At 38.8% G+C, this 21,386-nt stretch overlaps 1 protein-coding gene across 2 annotated transcripts in view; it reads right to left on the bottom strand.

Moving 5' to 3' along the window:
- Positions 1-19,105, bottom strand: part of SPOCK3 (SPARC (osteonectin), cwcv and kazal like domains proteoglycan 3) — a 214,798-nt gene extending 195,693 nt beyond the window's left edge. The window contains exons 1-2 of one of the 2 annotated variants that reach the window (XM_074822872.1): positions 18,985-19,105; positions 18,217-18,390 (exon numbers count right to left, since the gene is read on the bottom strand). In XM_074822872.1, coding sequence (XP_074678973.1) covers positions 18,217-18,390 — 174 coding nt within the window. In that variant the 5' untranslated portion in view covers positions 18,985-19,105. Of the gene's footprint in view, positions 1-18,216; positions 18,391-18,564; positions 18,646-18,984 lie in introns of those variants that run through there. The other variant, XM_074822871.1, reaches the window with a different exon arrangement.
- Between the last annotated feature and the right edge of the window lie 2,281 nt (positions 19,106-21,386).

Genomic DNA, 21,386 nt, shown 5'->3' with positions numbered 1-21,386 from the left:
TTGTCCCTTCATTTCCTAAAAAAAAAAAAAAAGCCTTAATGAAGACAAATTGACTGTTTACAGTTTCAAATATTTCAGTGTAAATCATGAGATCTGATGAAACTAATTCATCATTTCACACACAAAAAAGTCCAAATCGCCTTTTTCTTAAAATAATAAAAGAACTATACAGAAACCCCACTGGATAAGGTTATTTTCCATCTCAAAAACAATTGCTTTCTACATGTGTTCAATTTAAAGTTACTTTTATCTTCTGCTGAATTTATCAATAGTCCTACAGAATCTAAAACAATTTTTTACCAACACAAAACTTTCCCAGGGAAGTCAAAAAACACACAAATCTAGTTCAGAAGAGTGTCTTCAGAGTAGTCGCAATGAAAGCACAAAAAATACGGGATTTGGTCACTAAAGGAAACCTGGCCCATAGCTCATAATCTTCATATTATACCTCATATAGTAAGCATGCCCTTAGGATATAAAAAATTGAGGTCATGCCCTTGATTTCTGCTGTACTTGATTAGTTATTGCTTATTCTTTAGTAAGTTATTGTGAAAGATCTACAACAAAAACACATTTACAGAAGTAGATTCACAATAATGCCAGTTCTAAAATCCATGTTCTGCAAGCTAGGGTGCAAAATAAACTGTCAACTTGTGTATTGCAGACATGTTTAACTTTAGAGGAGGTAAGCCATGGGCTGGGATGGGCGGAGTGTGTCCAGACATAAAGGAAATAACAGGATTTCCAGGCACAAAAAAGTACACTAAAAAGATGGGATACGTAGCTGAAGTTGAAGAAACTGAGTGACATCTTAAATTTAAACCCAATCTTCCTTTCAGCTTTACTGAAAGGATAGTTATACCTGCAAATAACTATCTAGAAATTAATCTACAGTTTTCTACACACCTGATCTGATATTAACCGGCAGTAGTATTACTTGCTCCTGCACAGCAGATCCCTCCACAAATTCTATGTTTTGGATACTTATACAGTAATGAGAAACTTAATTTAAAAGAAGTTTGCAAGTTTCATTGGTCCACAAAAGCACTGATAGTAACATTTTCTAAAATAAGAACCAAAAAATTTCAGTCACTACTTTTTAAATAGTTTGACAGTTTATAGTATTTTTTTTTTGTGTCTAAAATGTGAACTAGACAAAGAAACTGCTGTCACAATTAATCTTTCCCAAGTAGTAGAGTTTCACTTTCTGAAGTGTTGAAGTAATCTTCTTGTATCAAGATTGTTTTACACAGTAAAAATACTACACACACACCAAGCAGTACAGAAAAACCTGGAGTTACTGCAGAATCAGGATAAAAACTTAATTCTGAATATTGGTGTTGGGTCCGTTAAATTTAATATCTAATTTCCCACACAACTAACATTTATGGATAAAAATTGTTGGTTTTCAATACAGAAACATCTGTTAAAAGTCAAAAGAAGAAATGCAAACATTTCTTTTAAATGCTTGTAAAAAGAAGCTGACCTCAGACAAATGCATCAAAAAATCATATCATAATAGTAGCATAATGGGACGGGTAGAGCAATAAATCCATCTTTTCTCCCACCAAAATATAATGGCACAGCTTGTTTGACCCCCCAAAATTAATGCCCCCAACTTTTGCTTTCTTTCTGCTCTAAAATTAATGGAGACTGATATTTGTGTTTTGCTATTTAAGAAATTTATCAAACACAAAATACAAATAATCCAACCGAATTCCTCACTTTTTGAATATTTAAATGAATGTAAGGCATAATAAAACTTCTGTCTTCACATTACTTCTTTCTGAATGTACTTAAGTCATTACATGTTCCAGAGAGGTCTACTAATCATTAGTCATACATTTTTTAAAAAATGGGATTTTAGTCAACATAGAAGAACAAAGCTTCAGACTTTACATACCTTACTTTAAATGGTGGCAGCACCAAACCCCATTTTTGGTACTTAGTAGAATACACAATAAAAGAACCTTTGGCTGTAAGGAGAAAATAACTTCTAAACTCAGGGAAAAGCAACAAAAACTTTTAATTTTCCTGTTAGTAATTTTGTTTCATCCCTGGTAGCCTATGTAATATTACCTTCATTCTTGCTTCCATATTTCATATTTTGCAATCAAGGTCTCAGGGAAAGTGCTTAGCAAAGCAACAAAGCCCCTAATAACACTGTAGCATATCTTTCTCCAATACGATATATAACAATTCACAGAAATTCTCATACTTTCTTCAAGTGGAAAAGTTGTATCCATAACTTTTTTTCCACTAAATGCCATCTATTTTAAATCAAGTTAATTTTATTAAAAAGCTTTATGGGAAAAATATTTAGTGAGAAATAAATTTCAAACCCTCCAATAATAGCATTATCTATATCAAAAGCAAACAAACTCAACAATTATACCTATTAAAAAACTATTCTAATGAACAGCAGAAAAAGAAACTGGCCAGATAGGAATGATCTTAACACAAACTAAGAGTCTCACTTAACTGAAACATAGCAAGTGATTGCAAAGGAAGCCTACTCATAAGGCTTACATTAACCACAGGCCTCAACTCTTTTGCTGGACAGAGCACAGAACACGCAGGACATGAGAAATTCAAATTCATCATGCTGAAATATCTACAATCCCATTAGTAACTAAGCATGACTACACTGTCAGTTTGGTTCAACTTAGAAACCCAGTGTCAGACCCCCACTCTAAGATGGATGTCAATCACGTTGATCAATGGCACTGGACTAAAAATGAGTATGTTTAAATGCTGTATCAACAGATCAGTCTGCTAGGCCATCCCATCATTCCTAGTTAAGGATGCAGTAAACTTGCATGTTCAAATATTAATGATCATCGTGAAAACTAAGACTTGGCACTCTTCATCTTATTTTCATCACATGACTAAGATTTTAAGGAAATAAGCAAGTTATTTTTCTAATGTAGTAAAGGATGGACTTCTAGAAATAAACCAGGAATCTGATATAGAAAAAGAACCAGTAAATTCCACCTTTCCAAATAAGCACATATAGTAGGTTGTCTAGCTAGGGTAACTAGACACCAATAAGATAAGATGACTTTGGATAAATATATTGTCACAAATCATGCTGTTCCAGTCTCACAAGAAATCATGACCCAATACTCTGTTCTTTTCATGTGATGATAGAACTGTGATTTTTAAGAACCCTCTAAATTATTCTTAAGTTTTCTCCCTAGAGTGCTGATTTAATTGCTGTGTGTAAGAAATGAAATAGAGGGGAAACAACATAAACTGAATATGGACATTAAACTAGGAGAGAAACAATAAATCAAAGGACAACATGGAATAATTCTTTCATATTTGTGTTACCTATTTTTAACTACAAAGCAAAGGTTACTGGGGTGGGGGTAATACTATTTTATATTTAGCAACTAAAACTCTCAAGAGTATTCTGTTATTCAATAAGACTTCACATAGTTTCTCAAACTTTTCTTAGAAAGCTAATACACAGTGTTTGAAAAAGATTTCGGGATTCTCCCATCCTAGAAGTCTACACAGCAGCAGAGATACCAGTCAGTCATTACAACTACCTGTTCCTAACAGCTCAAGCCAAAAATGACTCGGAGCAGCAATGCACAGCTAAATTACAGTATCAGGTCCTTAACTAATTTTATGACGTTGAAGTGAAGCCCTTAACCTCCTCTTAATCGCATATAACTGGATCATTTCTTAAACCCTTTTCCCAGTGAACAACCTACAATGTCTTCAGGATGTTTTCCCTGCCGAATTGCCCTGGTTTGTAATAGAAATAAGGCACATCATAACTCCTAAATGAAAAACATAAAAATACAACAGTAACTGTATTTTGGAAAGCAGAAAGCGTTATCTAAGAGTCACAGTCAAATTCCATGGAATACACAAATAAAACAGATTTTTGCTATAGATATTTAACTTAAGCAAACACACCTTTCACTCAAGTCCTTCTTTAAGAAACTTAAAACTTCCAGAATGCAAGAAGGAAGACTTACAGACTCATACAGTCCACTGTCAGAAAGGACAAAAATACTCCCAACTGAACTCTAAAAGTTTCAATCTCAAACAGAATGATTAAAAATTCTTCCAAATTCATGGTATAAATGATGATAAGATCTGGAATTCTGATCTGCAAACTCAAGTTTTGCCACATTAGATAAGAAGTTCTACTTCTGATACAATGCAACTACACTGAGCAGCTTTCTACTCATCTACATTCAAAAAACACAGGGAAGTTACGTGCTTACTATCCCCCAAATTGTTCAATGGTTGGTGCTGTTGGCCTTCAGAGTTTACAGTCTCATACATTTAACTGATTAAAAGAGAAGAGATCTTGAATATTTAGATCCAGGCTGAAAGAGAAAGTGGTTCTTCTTCACCCCTGTTTTTCCAGTTCCTTCACACCAGAAACAGAAAAATAATTTCAACTGGTGTAAAGAAGCTATAAAATCACTGGTTCTTGTCTGGAGCTTCTGAGCAAGGACACTGCCACTGAAATGTTTATGGGAATGACCAGGGACTTGAACGTGGTGTAGAAGCTGGATAGACAGGGACATTTATCAGCGTGACCAGTATCAAAGAAATCTCCATACAAAGAACGTACATGCTACAAATCCCTATAGTTGACATAATGGCAATAAAACCTCATGAAAGGAAAATGATGTTAAATGTTTGGGGTTTCGAGAAAATATTAATATTTAATATTAAAATATTAAATATTTCATATACAACACAATCTCTGTGCTGCCTAGGCAGAAGAGGGAAGTAACAAATAGATTAACAGATTTCTGAACAAAGATGGGGAAAAATACAAAAGTTGGGAACATCAAGTGACCCAGTAACCTTTTAAGAAAAGAAAGCTGAGACAGGGGTAACAGAACTTCAAAACTCTTAAGACAACTGAAGAAAGCAGGATATACCATAATAAGAATAAAGAATAAACTACAGATTTCAAAACAGTTAGCTTGCATTATACTATGGTATATCTTACTTAAACCAGATTTTTGTTTGCTCTAGATCCCTGGTTTCTTGGTACATTGCAGTTTGCTCATGTGAGATTTCTGACACAAAAAGAAACACCATATACTTGTAAAATCAAGATAAAGCACTGCCTATAAATTTGCACCTTACTTTAGACATCTAAGAATTACTATATTAGAAGATCAATCTACTCCAGCATCAGATCCTGGGGGAGGGTAAGAAAGAAAAATAAAATAAAATGCAGTTTCCAATAAAAGAAACAAATACTAGGTAAATCCATCCAGTGCTTAGCTTTGCCATAAACTTTTATAATTTCCCACAGAATTGAGCCATGCAGCAGATGTTTTAATACCTCTCACAAACTATCTTATTCAGCTTTAGTTTTTAGTAGTATTATTATCTATATAAATGGCCTTTCCAATACAGGATGAAAATCTTGACTCAGTAATATTGTCTTGCTACACACTGCACAGCTTTCTTATGCTTGTCTGATCTTTTTTTCTACTTAATAATTGCCACCCTCTTACTTAACTGAATCTCTGCACTGTTTTTCACAGTGCAACATGGGATTCAGCTAGAGGGAAAAGCAGAGTGCATCATACAATATGCAATTCATCGTAGAAGCCTGGCATGGAAGGCAGCACAGAGGCACCTACCTACAACTCCATGAAGCAATGCAGCAAATGAATCAGACACAGACTATAAATACACAAACAGAACACCTCTCAGATGAACTGGACAAAATGAAATATTTTGATTCAGGTCAGTGAAACTGAAAGATTGTTTTCACAAATTGGGGGGGGGGGGGGGGGGGAGGGAACAGAACAAAAAAAAAAGTAACAACTTATTCAGGAAAATAACTCATTTAAAAAGAGAAATAGTATCCCAAATCAAATCCAGTAGCTTAAGGAAATAAACAATGTTTTCACTGTGCTCCAAGAAGTAGCACCAAATTAGGAATACCCTTATACATAATAAAGCAAAAAGAAAAAAAAAAAGGAAATAAACACACAACAATCTTGATATGTATTCTACTTCAGACAACTAGATAGGCCTTTCTAATGAAAAGAAGTTATCACTGGATGTTCTCCAGTTCAAGTATGCTTTCTTTCCATTTTTCAAAGATGCAAAATATATTCAGAAGTCTGTTTTGTAGACTTACATGTTCAAGTAATGATTTCTGATAAGTAGACTGGAAAAATTAAAGATTTACTCCATCTCTTGCAAACATCAGTGAACATATTCTCAGTGACCTTGATTAGACAAGGAAAGACCACAAACTGGAATGAGATCCAATCTCACATTACTCCAGTGAAATCCACAATGAAGGTTTGATAAAGGTAGAAAAAAAAAAAAACTTCAGCAGAAGTGCTTCAGCTCTTCCAAAACCCCTTAAAAATACACTATTTGAAAGAATTCCTATAATAATTCAGGCATTACAGTGTTAGTTGACTACACAACACTGAGGTTTTAAAAATTTTGTGATAATTAATTCAGCATTATGAAGTTGTTTTTTTCTTTTCCTTTTTCCTTCTATCAAGCACTTTTCTTGATAAACACCAAGCATAAAATGGTAAATCACAATGTCTTTTGTTTCATCCCTATGCTTGATTACTCTTGGCAGGTTTTTTGGTCTAACGAGCAAGCTGTTGGCTAAAGCTACCTAAGTTAAGCAACTGAAAAATTCAGTTGTCAAATCTGTAAGTACATCTACTTGATTTTCAAGCTTAATTTTGGTTTATTACAGTATAAGTAAATGATGAACATGGATACATTTTAAATCTGTTGTATAAATAATGTGTATAATTTCACACCTATAGAAATTTAACTTCAACCAGTACATTTATTCAGTAAGAAATTTTTTTTCTGATAAAACTAAGCAAGAGTAGGATCTATATATGTGGGAATTGAGCATGTGCAAATTACTAACCTTTATCTTCATTAGAATAAAGATTAAAAAGCAGAAATATCTGAAAAAAACAGTATTCTACAGATATTAATAAGCTAAACTTTTTATTATTATTAATGTTTGACAGTAACTTGCAACATTTTAAGAAAGTTTCCTAACATTCATGCTGTTGAATAGTCCAACTACACTCAAACTGTCTGGAAAGTCACAGTCCAACACTTTGTAAAAAAATTCTCAAGATTCCCTGACTTTTGAACTAAAGGAATATCATTTTGACAAGAAAGATTTTTTTTAAATGTAAGATACTATCGCATTTTACAACCAGACAAGCACTATTATATTCTAACTTCAGTTTTGCTTCACAGAATAACTTCACAAATTTTATTAAAAAAATTTTTGATACTTGCTCCTACCTTTCTTGGGGAAACTGGAGTTCAACACATTTTCTGAAAATCTCTAGACATATTTAGTCATACTTGTCTTGTTCTTATGTGATAAAGATATGTAAAAAATTAGGTATTTCTTACAGACAATGAACTGCAACTATTGTAGACAACTGCCTCGCATATTTGAGATATGAATTCAGAATTATTTTCTTCTGCACACCACAAATACTGTTAAATCCGTGTCACACACAGTATATACCCAAAAATGATCTGCAATCAATGGGATAGCAAATCTGATGGTAAGATAAGATCTGCAGACATGATGAGGTTGGACCTATGAAATATTTCTAATATTCTGAGGTATTTTGTTCCCCAGCATGAGAGATGGACAGAGTAAAATCTCTTTAAATTGTTATTGATCTGAGATATCAGTCTGTGATTGTGTACACATGCACATGGCATGCATTCATATTTATTATAAAAAACACAACAGCTCAACTTTTCAATGTGATGAACATTAAATACTCCGTGACATTAGTACTTTAAAACCTTTGGGGGAAAAATGTTACTCATGTCTTTAACTTATAGAAGCTATGCTGCAATCCACATCTAGAAAACCTTGAGGAAAAAAGTGAGAGTTTCATATGCCCTAAGAAACTATCATTCTTATGCAGGAAAAAAAGGAGGAATTGTAAACATTAACATTCAGCATACGTAAAAAGTAAGCAGAGACAGAAAGGTATGGTAGCTTTTGTCCAATCCAGGCACAGAGGTCCCTGAAGATGAAGGTTGTGTATTATCTAGTTTATAAATACACATTCAGTCCTTGTGAAGAACATCTAAATGTTTTGAGGTTTCACACGCCTGTATTAGTTTATTCAGCAGTACAAAACTACATAGTTAAGTCTACTGCTGAATATCCCTCCTCCATCTTTATGAGGCTATACCTGTATATCTCAAAGCAAATCCCATGATTCATCATCATGTTACACTTTGTTAAGCTGTTACTTACAGTAATCCCAATGAAGTTTGGGCCATACATCCCTGCATTCTTTGAGAGGATATTTTCTTTTGAAAAGGCCATGAATATCACATCACATGTAGAACCAATTGCCTGTTTTCCTAACATAACTGAGTCTTTTTTCTTACTAGTGTAAAGAAATTCTGTCCGTTCATGCCTCAAGTACCAGAGTTCACCAAACCAGGACCTTGTAACTGCCTACCATGAATTCATGAGTAAAGTTAGATACATTCATCTTTAAAACAAAATAAGAACATGGATGAAAAATTAAACGGCTTAACAGTTTAGGAGAGAAATGCTAGATTTATTAAGATTTAGAAAAACAGGCATGCACTTAGTGTGCTTTAATTCAGTTCATGTAAGAAATATTGCACACTATTTGTAGTACACTATGCAATTCGATAGCCATTTGCTGGCTTTGGAACATATGAACCCACTGAGCTCTTCATGTTCATGCTTTCCGTTCCTGGGTGTTGGAAACAAGACTGCCTACCTAATCCTCAGTACATTTAAAAATTTACACTCCAGATTAAGACAACGAATATATATCTCAGTGAATATCTTAATGGAAATTCAGAAGCCATTTCTCCATCTTCCTTAGGATTTGAATTGGCTTGTATTCCAACATCATCTGTGATTTTTTGCATAAAAGTAATTGGCCACAATTATTGACTACACACAAGAAAATGCTATGAAGGTGGCAGAACAGAATCCCTTTTAAACAGCAAATTAGTATAAGAAAGATTAGTCAAGCAACAGTCCTAGTCACATTTGGGCCAAAGAAGGAAACACTCCCAGATCAGATTAATATGAACTTAAATGGTATTCTTCCTTATTCTTTTACAAAACAGCATAAATTTGATGCCGAGATCATGTGGGAATATTGCAGCTAATTAATTCCCTCACACTGAAGGCCTTAGAGACCAAATCTTTATCTTAATCTGTGCCAGTAGCACACAACACAGCCTCCTGAAACCTGAAATGCTTTTGCCCAGAATTTTTAGGTTTAATACAATCTGTCAGCAAAAAATTTAATGAACCACTATGCACAGGCAAGCATATTATCAAATCCAATGGTCTATTTTGGCTCTGAATTTTATGAATACAAAGAGTTCTCAGAGTTTCACGTGGGCTTCCTAAATCTGACCAAACTGGTTAACTTACTCATCTGCAAAAGGCTGGAAGGGCACTTTATACAATGGATTCCTGGCATTGCTGCTTTATGTATTGGCCAATTGATTCTGCTTGTAAGAATCATTGTTTGGGTTTTCTGCTGAACTGATGTTTCAGTCACCAACACAAGTACCATCAAATCCTTAAAGATACATGCATCATTATATATATATATATCTCCCACAGTCTTCATATTAATAACTTCCCTCTATTTTAATAAATAGTTGTTAAAACACTGGTCATTTTTCATACTCAGAAGCACACAGATCATTTTTCATACTCAGAAGCATATACCAAGGACCAAGTTCCGGACTTCTCATTGTTATGTTACACAGATTTGACAACTGGAATGAATTTCATCATCAATGCAAGCTCAAAAATGTCAAAGGAGTTTGTTTTCAGCTGTACGCAGGCCTCACTGTTAAGTGCACTACACAGAGTTATTTGATGACTTGCAGACATTTTTAGAGAGATGCTGAACAAGCTGCAAACTGACAGTCTCCTTTGAGCCAACGATTACACATCACTTGAGAAAATAAAAACCTAGTTCATAAGAATTTCCTGCAGAAAAATGTCAAGCATTGGATAGTCTTTAGTAACAGCCTATTACAGAATCACAGAATCATCTAGGTTGGAAAAGACCTTGAAGATCACCTAGTCCAACCATTAACCTAACACTGACCGTTCTCAACTACACCATACCCCTAAGTGCTATGTCAGCCCAACTCTTAAACACCTCCAGGGATGGGGACTCCACCACTGCCCTGGGCAGCCCATTCCAACACCTAACAACCTGTTCTGTAAAGAAATACTTCCTAATATCCAGTCTAAACCTTCCCTAGTGCAACTTGAGGCCATTACCTCTTGTCCTATCGCTTATTACTTGGTTAAAGAGACTCATCCCCAGCTCTCTGCAACCTCCTTTCAGGTAGTTGTAGAGGGTGATGAGGTCTCCCCTCAGCCTCCTCTTCTCCAGACTAAACAACCCCAGTTCCCTCAGCCACTCCTCGTACGACATGTGCTCCAGACCCTTCACCAGCTTCGTTGCCCTTCTCTGGACACGCTCGAGTAATTCAATGTCCTTTTTGTAGTGAGGGGCCCAAAACTCAACACAGTCATCAAGGTGTGGCCTCACCAGTGCCGAGTCCAGGGGTAAGATCACTTCCCTGTCCCTGCTGGCCACGCTATTTCTGATACAAGCCAGGATACCATTGGCCTTCTTGGCCACCTGGGCACACTGCTGGCTCATGTTCAGCCAGCTGTCAATCAGCACCCCCAGGTCCCTCTCTGGCAGCTTTCCAGCCACTCCTCCCCAATTATTAAAAGTGGCAAAATACCAGAAAGTTTGGATGATACACATCTTTTAAACCCATTTTGTGAAGATTATAACTGAGCAACGAAATCACATCCTCATTGTAACGTGAAAGCTTTGTTGTAAGTTAGAATTTCATACTGGCTCTCTCCTTGTGTCCTGTCCAAGCACTGCACCACATTTCTTAGGTAAATCATTAATTCCTACAGTAATTTTCACTACTGTGAAATGAAGTGACATGGGAAAGCAAAAGTGAAAAATAATTTTTTTAAAAAAACCTGACAAATAACTAAAGATCATTCACATTAAGTAACAACACCCAGTGAAACTTCAAACACTGATATTACTAGCCACAAACTTCCCTCTTTCAGAAATTAAATTTCAAGAAATATGAAAATTACAAGAACTTTTAATATGATGTCGTATGTTAGCATTTACTACCATTGTCTCAATATTTGTTTCTAATAGAAACAAGGCAGATTTTTAGCATTGAGCATATTCAAAGTGAGACTTAACATCAGCTGTAGAAAAAGCAGCTGTTCATCTGTGGTTACTAATATATTCAAATATGTCAGATTAAGACAAATACACAATAGGAAAAACACCACTGCAAAATCAATGTCAAAACTTTTAGAGGTCTGCATTAGAAAAAAGTCCACAAAGCAAAACTTAAGCTATTTTACAAACAAGTACTTTTCATGTACTGATAGGAAATCCCTTGGTTAGAGTAAGTTTTGTTATGCTTGAAAACTTGAAAAGCTAGGTCCTGAAAAAATAACCAGCTGGCCAAAGTTTTCCTTATTTCATTCAGCGTATCTTGGGGGGGGGAAGGCAGAACAGGACACTGACAGGATGGGACAACACAGACACAACACACAACTATTTAAACTTAAATGCCTATTTAGAGGAAAGAGATATGCTTAAAAACAGGCCAAGACTTGCAAACACATTAAGACAGGCTATTACGTCTCCCTTCTGCAGCTAGTTACTTCAAATGCTTCAATGATTATGAAGTCCATCTCTACTGATAGATGGTGAATGTAGAACCAATGGAATATGAGTGGAATTAGAATATCCATGTTTTTAGCCTAACACCATCGATTTTTTTTTCCATTGGTTCTACATTCAGCTTCTCCTTATAATATACCTCTTGCTCCAGACATCTTTCCTTTCTGATTGTAAAACCAAGACAGCCTTTGCAGTTTCTGTTACTGTTACCATCTATTAGTGTATTACAAAGCTATTTATACTACACTGTAATAAGCACAGATGGCTAGAGTCAATCCCAATAAGATTTAATGGTAAGACAAGAGAAGACTGGGTATCCATATCCACTAAACAACCTACAGCAAATAAAATAAAGATTATTCTTCAGAGAAAGGAGATAAAGATAAGATGCAACAATGTTATCAGCTTTACTTTAGATTACAAGGGCAATCTAAGGAAAAGCACATTACAGTTTACTTAATTCCTAAACATTAGCTATATAAAGAGCTTTCAAACTAATGCCTTCCAAGAGACAGTTAAGAGTTCAATGTTAACAATAGTTTGAGATTAGTAGACTCTGCCTTTGCAGATGAAAAACACTTGCCACTAGAAACAAGCAGCAAAAACAGACCAGAGGAAAAGTAATCAGATGAAAGGAAAAAGGAATCCATACTTGAGAACAAACTAAAAGCACATAAAAAAAATCAGAAGCCTTTTTCTACAATACAGAAGAAATGAAAATTTAAGATTTCCATTACTCCTTCCCATTATAATTTCCTAAATTATAATTTAGAAGTGCTGAATAACTAAATAGCTTCTTAAATTTCCTTAATTAATAAGAATTAATGCAAATTCATAAATTTTTCCTATATTTCACAGTTTAAAAAACACTGGTTAAGTCTTAGTTTCATTTCAAAGGTAACAATTATAGCTATAGGTACAAAATACTCATTCTATCAGATCTCCTAGGTTTCAAAATTTTTTCCCTTTCACCCTATTAATAAAACTAAGATCACACAGAATTACAGAATCATTCAGGTCAGAAAAGACCCCTGGGATCATCGAGTCCAATCATCAGCCCTACTCTACAAGTTCTCCCCTACACCACCACATACCCCAACATCTCATCCAAACGACCCTTAAACACATCCAGGGATAGTGACTCCACCACCTCCCTGGGCAGCCTGTTCCACTGTCTGACCACTCTTTCTGTGAAAATTTTTTTCCTAATGTCCAGTCTGAACCTCCCCTGTTGCAGTTTAATCATGCAGTTTAAGATCATACAAAATAAGTCATGAAAAAAAGAGGAAGACCAATACCACTTTATAATAGCTAATAACAAGTTTCAAGTAACAAACTGGCACATGGAAAACAGATTCAGTGCCCTAATTGAAAAAGTAACTTATTAGAAAGTTCTTGCTTTAACTTAGGCTGAGAACATAATGAATTTCACCTTTCCTGTTCTGCAATTCCATTTGTTCCTGATGTCATAATCGTAACTTTCTAGCAAAACATATGAATGAGTAAAAGAGCTGCCCTACACACTAATAAGGAAAGAGGTATGTTTTATTTAGGCTGAACCATAAAAAGTACAGGACAAATAAGCCTACTGGACCTATTTTCTCAGCTAATGAGTTAACATTAGTACAGAAAGACTGATAAGCGCTGCACTAGCCAATCCTAAATACTGACTTCTTTAAAGTACATTCATGTTGCTCCATAAACTAGGAGGGATTCTGGCCCACTGCAAAAAACTTGTTTAGCAGAAGTCCTTCTCCTCTTAATAAGGATATCAGTACTCCACTCTGGGAACATGAGAACCTTCCAAACATTTACACAGTCATCACACAAAGTGCAAAAAAAAACTTGTGATGAATCCTTTTTAAAACAGCCTTTGGCTTTCTTAATTACACAGAGATGCAGCTGTGTGGATGTATAGCTGGACAGAGATGTTCTGCTCACAACAGTAAAGAAACACCAGGTGTATAGTTGGTGGGGAGCTTAGTTGGGGTGCAGAGGGTGTTTTTGAGAAGCCTTAAACCTCCAAACAAAAGAATAATGAATGCTGGCAATAATTGAACTGGTATAGAGACCTAGTATTTGATTCATCTCCTTTCCAAACACAGAGGTTTAGATTTCTCTAATGTTGAAAACACGAATTCTTTAAATATCTTCAAAAGACTCATTTGGGAGGCCAACATGAACTGCCCAAACTTGCCAAACATTTTAGAAGGCAAGTATTATTTGACAGTCAATGTAAGAACCCTTCACAGTGAAGCAGAGTAACAGGTAGTATTACCAGTGCAAAATTTCCCTTCATAGCTGATAGGTTTTAAGGTCTGATACTTGAACTTTGTTCTACCTTCTTTACCTCTGATACCTGTATTAATATGGTAGGGTGATAGTAACACTGTGGGATGATGCAACTGATCACACTGATCAAATGATCATATTATTTCTCTACAATACTACACCATAGCTGAGTTGTGCAGAGTTTATTTATATACTAAAAGTATCTTTCACTACAGAGTTCCTGATGCACCTTAAATTTGCAAATACAGGAATTACTTAAATTATGATCTCTTTGAAAAGAAAAAGTAAAAATCACTAACAAGCAAGTTAAATCATAAATAACTCTCCTTAAGCGTCAAGTAAAATTTACCATATGAAATACATTTATTATACAGTCCTTTTAATGTACACAAATGGACAGGACACTGTTTGCAAATACCAACGACTAAAATAAGTTTACAGAAATAAAAATTAAAGTTTCCAAAAGGCTTTCAGATAGCAATAAACAGACAATTACTGTTGTGTGAAATTTTGTCTAACTGGCTGCAAAGACCACATAAAAAGACATAGTGATTATAAATGACAAAGCCATCGTGTTTTGTTCTAGCATTAAAAATAATACCATTATTTGATATCAAGTCATAAAGAGAATAAAGAATTACTCCTATATTTTGTTTTCCTCCACAGATTTACAGCATTATGAGTAATGAAGGTTTGATACATAGGATTTAGGATGTTCTAAGTAGGAGAGTATAAATGTAATGCCATTAACCGATTACATTTTTTAAAAGGAATAATCTTCATCTTGGATGAACTGCGGTTTATAGATAAATTTTATCAAATGCCTGGTACAACCATCATAGACAAGAGCATTAGCACAAAGCACTATAAATAAAACAAAATATGAAGAAAGAAGATTCCCTTAACTTAGCATCTACTAAAGAACATCAATTCCCAAGCATGAATAAATAAAGAATATGTACACACAGGCTAGGACATCCCAGCATCATGACACCATTGGCTGCTGAAGCAACCTAACCAGGCAGCTTGAAAAACCTTAATAAACACATCAACCCTGAGACTTACTTCAGTGAGAGACATAGGAGCTGCAGCTACTGAGCAACTAGACTGCAGCAGCACTAAGACTGGGTTAAACACTCTTCCTTCTGAGCTACTACAGGCTAAAAGTACCCAAAGTGTTTGACTCTCATATACAAGTTAAGGGAGTTGATATTTGACATATTTAGAATACACTTCCCTCCCCCATCTTTAAGATGGAAAGTCCCGTATTTAAGAAAGAGCCCATTCTCAATTTTTGCACAAGAAAAAGATGTGAGAAGATAGTCTCTAACATGCACCTAGCTTCCCACTGCTCCACATTAAGTCACAGTTCTTGCCTGGACCTATTTCATTATTTTCAACAGATCTGTCAGAATGATCAGGATCTTTCAAGAGAATTGAAGAGCCAGTTAACCGTTTTGCCTGTACAAAGTACTGAAAAGATCCTAGCTAATATTATTATGTTAATAATCTTTACTGACAAATCTGACATTTTAGAGGATGTTAAGAGAGCTAGGCTTGGGGTTTGGGGGTTTGGTTTGGGGGCGGGGGTAAAAAAAAGATCATATCCTGGTTAATCAGGTTTTTTAAGAGTTCCCTTTCTGAATGACTGCGTTCTTTCTCGCTGTGATCTGAAACTCTAAGAAACTGAGCCAATGAGCCAGAAGTCAGGGTTTTTATCTTCCACATTAATCAGTCCTGTCAGTTAAGTCTTAAGTTAAGCCTTTAAATACTTCTTTTCACACCAGAATTCCATCTCACCCTTACATCTGTAGGGTATTTAAAGCTCACAAAAAATAGGCTACTCTCTGACCAGAGAATTAAATTACAAACACAGGCCTTGCATACCTTTATTTTGATTTTAACTCTGCAAGACAGTTACCCCTGCATATGTTTAAAATGCAGTTGTGCTGTTCCCTTACAGGAGGCAACATCTGAATCACTAATTAAATTGCTAATCACAATTTCAAACCCAACAAATTACAGTCATACAAGTAAATTTACCAATTATACAGAACTGTAGGATGTTAATAAAATTTCTCCACCGTGCTATATTTAAGGATGATAATTGATCGGTGCCTCTTAAAAGTTATTTTTCTAATGCATTCTTGTGCAGGTAAGTTAACTCATAATTTTTAATTTTTTTACAATCATATCTTATGAGTTACTGAAAATCATCCATGCTTTAAAAGGAGAGCCTTGTGAAGTTTTAGGACCATCCATAAATATTCCAGATCGAATACTAATCAATAGTATGGAAGCATTCTGCACAAAAAAAAAAAAAGCATAATCCTCACAGAAGTACCAGCCTTATAAAACATAAACTGCGTAAAACAAATAAGCCAGCATATTTGTAAATTGCCTCAGAAGAATCAGTATGCAGTACTTCCTCAAAGCAGTCACTCTTAAAACCCTTGGGGACACCTACTTGTCACAGAATAAATTATCTGGCTAATATCCAGCATTACAGTATATGTCAGTGGGCACCCAGGAGACAGGCATTAGAGAGCACTTAGCTTCTTCAGCCTTGCAGGGCAGTCCTTACATAAATGACTTTGCTCAACTATAAAACATAACCGATGTACTCATTTTGGAGTTTTCTAGCAGCAGCCTTTCATCCTAAAACATTTATATAGCACTGCGTATTTTTTTTCCAAAACCACAGGTCCCAAAGTACAGTACACCAAAGAGGTTTTCTTCACATGGATGTAAGCTTTTAAGATATTCAAAACAAACAAAAAAATCTGAACACTAGTTCAAGGGTCTTCAAACGCTAAAATTATGCTGTTTAATATAAACTATTGGGGAAAGAAGTTCTCCCACAACTCTAACAGTAGCTCTTCTTTTCTAGTTACTAGACATAAATAGCCAAGTTTGCATCCCACATGCAACATATACATAAAGCTAGAAAACATATGCATCACAAGTATGCTACAGCTCTCAGAAACATAAAAGAGACTTCTTGGAGACATTTAGTTCAGTTTGCTACAGCAAACCACAGCCACCGGCAAGCTGTAGCACAAGAAACCTGTTGACTCTGAAGTTGCAGACCAAACCAATGCTTTACACCAAATCAAATCCAGTAAGCAACACAGAACGCTGAAAACTATTCTGCATGCTTGGGATTCAGATTTTTAAAAGCGACACCAAAGAATGCAAGAATGCAGGATCAGTGAAAACGGTTTTCATTTGAAGAGATATGAAGGACTTTTGAAAACTGATTGGGTTTTACTCAACTTGCAACAGAGAACCAACTAAGCGCAAAAGCGAAGCACTGTGGAGGACGGGAGCTACCTTACAGCAGCAGGTTTCGTAAGCGACGAGATTCGGGTCAGACTGGGTCTGGTGTTCACGTACTCCGCGCCTGGCGCTCTGGACGCACCCTTTATACAACTTACCGCCTTATTTAGCGGAATTCCCTGCCGCGATCCGCGCTCCAACGCGGGGGGTGTGCGCAGCCCCCTCCTCTCCCCGCCCGCCCTCCTGGCACTTCCGACAGCGCCAAGGTGAGAGCGGGGGGTCCCGCCCGGCTTCCAGGCGGCGCGGGGAGGCTCAGCCGCGGGCGGCACTCGCAGAACGGCGAGGCGGCGAGCCCCCTGCCCGCCCCCCCCCAGCCCCCCGCGCCGGCCTCGGCCCCGCTTCGGCGTGGAGCGGGGCCCAACGGCGGCAGTGCGCGCCCCCACCGCCGCTCCCGCCGCGGGGCGGGAAACGGGGAGGAGGAAGGACAAACGCAACACACACACACCCCCTCCCCGCTCCACCGCCGCCACCTTTTAACGGCTGGCGACCCGCGGGGCGGAAAGCAGCTCCCGAGGTGCGGGCCGGGCGCCCAGCACGGCCCGGGGCACACCGGGCAGTCCTCGCCGCTCAGCGGCGGCAGCGCACCGGGAACTACCCGGTGGGACCTCCCTCCTGCCGCTGAGGTGCCACCGGGAATCGAAATAAAAATCTAAATTCCGGGGATAGTTGAGGCGGCACCCCAGCCCTGGCCGCCCACGGGATGCCCTCGGCGACGGGAGCCAGCCCGCCAGCCGCGGGGCTGCTGGGGGAGCGGGCCGGGCGCGGCTGCCGGCTTGCAGGGTGGAAGGGTTGAACTTACGTCTCGGAATTTGTTCCACTGCCCGACCTCCTTGTCGTACTGGGAGATGGTCGTGAGCCATTGTTTATCGTCCAGAAAATTGCCGCTGTCCGGTCTGCCCCCGGCCGCCGCTGCCAGCGCCGGGCTGCACCAGGCTGCTGCACACACGCACACGAAGGCTGCTGCCCTCAGCATCTGGGCGAGAGGAGACACGAGCAGGGGGGTTACCCACGCCAGAGCCGAACCCCAGCCGGGGGCTGCCGGCGGGGGAGCGGGACACTCGCCCACAGCGGGCCCCCTCAACCCCACCGGGAGGGGCAGGGGGTGCGGAGGGAGTGGGGAGGAAGGGGAGGCCGCCCAGCCCGTCACCTTGCCGCAAGCCCCGCAACCGCGCTCCTCGCCGCGGCCGGAAAGGCGGCCCGCTCCCTCCCCGCACGCGCCGCCGTCTGCAGCCGGCCGCCCCGCTCCCCGCGCCGCGCCGCGCGCTCCGCCCGCCCCTCGCCCCGCCCCGCCCCCGTGCCGCTCCGCGCGCAGCCGGCGGCGACGCGGCGTCGGGGCTCACGGTCCCGGAGGGGGGGGGGGGGCGCTTTCTCCCCGGGAGCCCCTGCCCGCAGGTGAGCATCGCAGGGCTGTGCCGGGGCTCGGCCTCCGCCCCCCTGCCTCCACCGGGAACGGTTCTGGGACCGGTGACACGGGCCACCTTCGTCGCCCCCCTCCTGCGCCGCCAGCACCTCCAGGTGGGGGCGAAAGCCGCTGGGACTCTTCTACAGCTGCGTTGGCGCCTCGTACCTCCAGTCAGGTCTGCGAAAATCCTTAGGCGAGTACGAGCTCTCAAAACTCCCCGTAATTTCAAGATAAAAGTTCCAGTGCCTTAGGAGAAAGGAGACACACAAAGCTGTCACGTCGCCTCTGAATGCTGATTTAGGTACATGCTGGCGTTGTAATGCCGCCCGTGTTACTCCCTGTTGTAAGAATCATGCACTCTTCCCCCTCTTTCTGGCTTTTCGTCTTTTGAACTGCAGCTGTATGTTAACTCAAAGCCTTCAGGGACATCCGGTTTCTTTCCCGAATTAGTTAAATTTAATTTAGAAATGAGCAAGGTGTATAAATAGTTCAATTACTTTTCCAGCATAGCTGACTCCATATTTCTTTTGAATTCTGTCTGCCATCATGTTGACCTAATTCATCTAATTTTGTAATGTTAGTTTTATTCCCTCGACTCGAGTAACACTCTGCTTTTTAGGTTTGTACTGGCTGCATGTCACGAGGTTTTGGTAGGGGGAGCGGGACAGGGACTGCAGGGGTGGCCTCTGTGGGGAGAGGTATGGGGCTGCCCCACGTTGGGGACAGCTGGCTCCTGCCAGCTCCACAGCGGAGGCACTGCGGGCCACAGCTGAGCCCGTCAGCAAAGCTGCTGGTGCCTCTGTGAAAGCATAGCTAAGAAAGGGCAGAAAATGCTGTGTGGCAGGAGGAGATGGGAACTGAAAGAGTAAGAAACAAGGGGGAACACCAAGGTCAGAGAGAGGAGGAGGTGCTCCATGGCAGAGCACTGCAGCCCCCGGAAAACCCATGCTGGAGCAAATGGATGTAACTGTGGCGAGCCCACACCAGAGCACGTTCTCCTGAAGGACTGCAGCCCATGCAGAAGCCATGCCAGAGCAGAGGAAAAGTGTGAGAAGGAAGGAGAAGAGAAACCGTTACATACTGACTCAACTCCCCCTGTGCTGGTCAGGGAGAGGAGGCTGGAGTGAAGTTAAGCCTGGGAAAGTGGGGAGAAAAGGTGTTGTTTTAACATGTGTCTTGTTTCCCACTACCCACATCAACAATTACATTTTTAATTGAATTGGCAATAAATTATTCTTCTCAAAGTCAAGTCTGTTTTGTCTGCAACAGTGATCGGTAAGCAATATCCCTGCTTTTAATGCATGAGCTTTCTCATTCCTGTTCCTTCTATTTTCTCCCCCAGACCTACTGGTGGGGGGGCTGCGAGCAGCTGGGTGGAAGCCAAGGCTAACCCACCACAAGGTTGCTAAGTATGTTAAGAGAACACAACACTCCTAGTGTAGTATCTGAAAGTATTTTCCATGGTAAAAATTGAGAGTTACTTTCAAATTTTAAACTAGGGCCAAGTCCTTCCAGAGATTCTCAGATCTGATAGGCGGAAAAATGCCACTTCATGCAAAAAGATAAGTGAGTATGAGATGGCGACTGATCTTAGCAAGTTTTGAGTTTGGTCATAAACTGTAACTACAGACAGTGAAGTATAAATTAAATCCACTAACCTGCATCTTACACTACATAATACATGCCATTTTGTTCTTAAACCTGTATCACTAAAATCAATGAGAATCTTGTCACCAGTCTGACAGATACAGAGGATGATTGCCAGATTAGGATTTATGTGCCTGGCTCAGAAAATGCTACCTATCCAGAATATTATATTCTGTAATAAATGAATCATAAAATTCAAAGCAAAGGGATAGAGAGACTGCACAGAGGCTAAATAAGAATCAATAAAACAGTCATGTTATTCTCAGGGCGGGTTATAGAGTCAGTCCTTTCTACAATCATTCTCTGACAATCCAGTTTGTATTTGTCAGTCTTAATGTTAATTTCCTACAAATCACTTTGCCCTTTGGCAAAGAACAAATTTCACTATAAAGCTATTTTTTTTAAAGAATAACTTATTTAAACTTTTTTAAAAGCATCCCAATCCCCAAATTTGTGGTTTCACTTACCTAGCAATCAAGGTAATCTATTTTGCTTTTGCTTGATGTGTGTTTCACACTTTTATCCAGATAATATTATTCAGCACTTATGGTGCATCTTTCCGAAGAGGAGTAAAAGTGACTGGGATTTGCGTTTTGTAAAAATCCTTAGAAAAGTAAGCTTTGATATGGTTTGGATTTTACAAAAGTTGCACTGCGATTTATCTAAAAAGTCATCTTCCACACCTATGAATGCAGTTTCTACTGACAACACATACTAAATGATCAATTATATGTAATTTTGCCTGAACCAAGCTATTTGAAGCCTTTAATAATTCTAAATGTATTCCTTATAATTTCAAGCACTCTGATCTCCACATAATTGGTTTAAGAGCCTCATTCTGATCAAGGACTTTACACAAGTTGGTAATTCCATTTATTCAAGCACACAAAAAATGATACTTGATTGAAATGGCATTTTGA

This window comes from Strix aluco, chromosome 4 (genome assembly GCF_031877795.1).
Source record: "Strix aluco isolate bStrAlu1 chromosome 4, bStrAlu1.hap1, whole genome shotgun sequence".
NCBI lineage: Eukaryota > Metazoa > Chordata > Aves > Strigiformes > Strigidae > Strix > Strix aluco.
The sequence above is the reverse complement of the archived record's forward strand: the minus strand, read 5'-3'. Positions and strand labels throughout refer to the sequence as shown.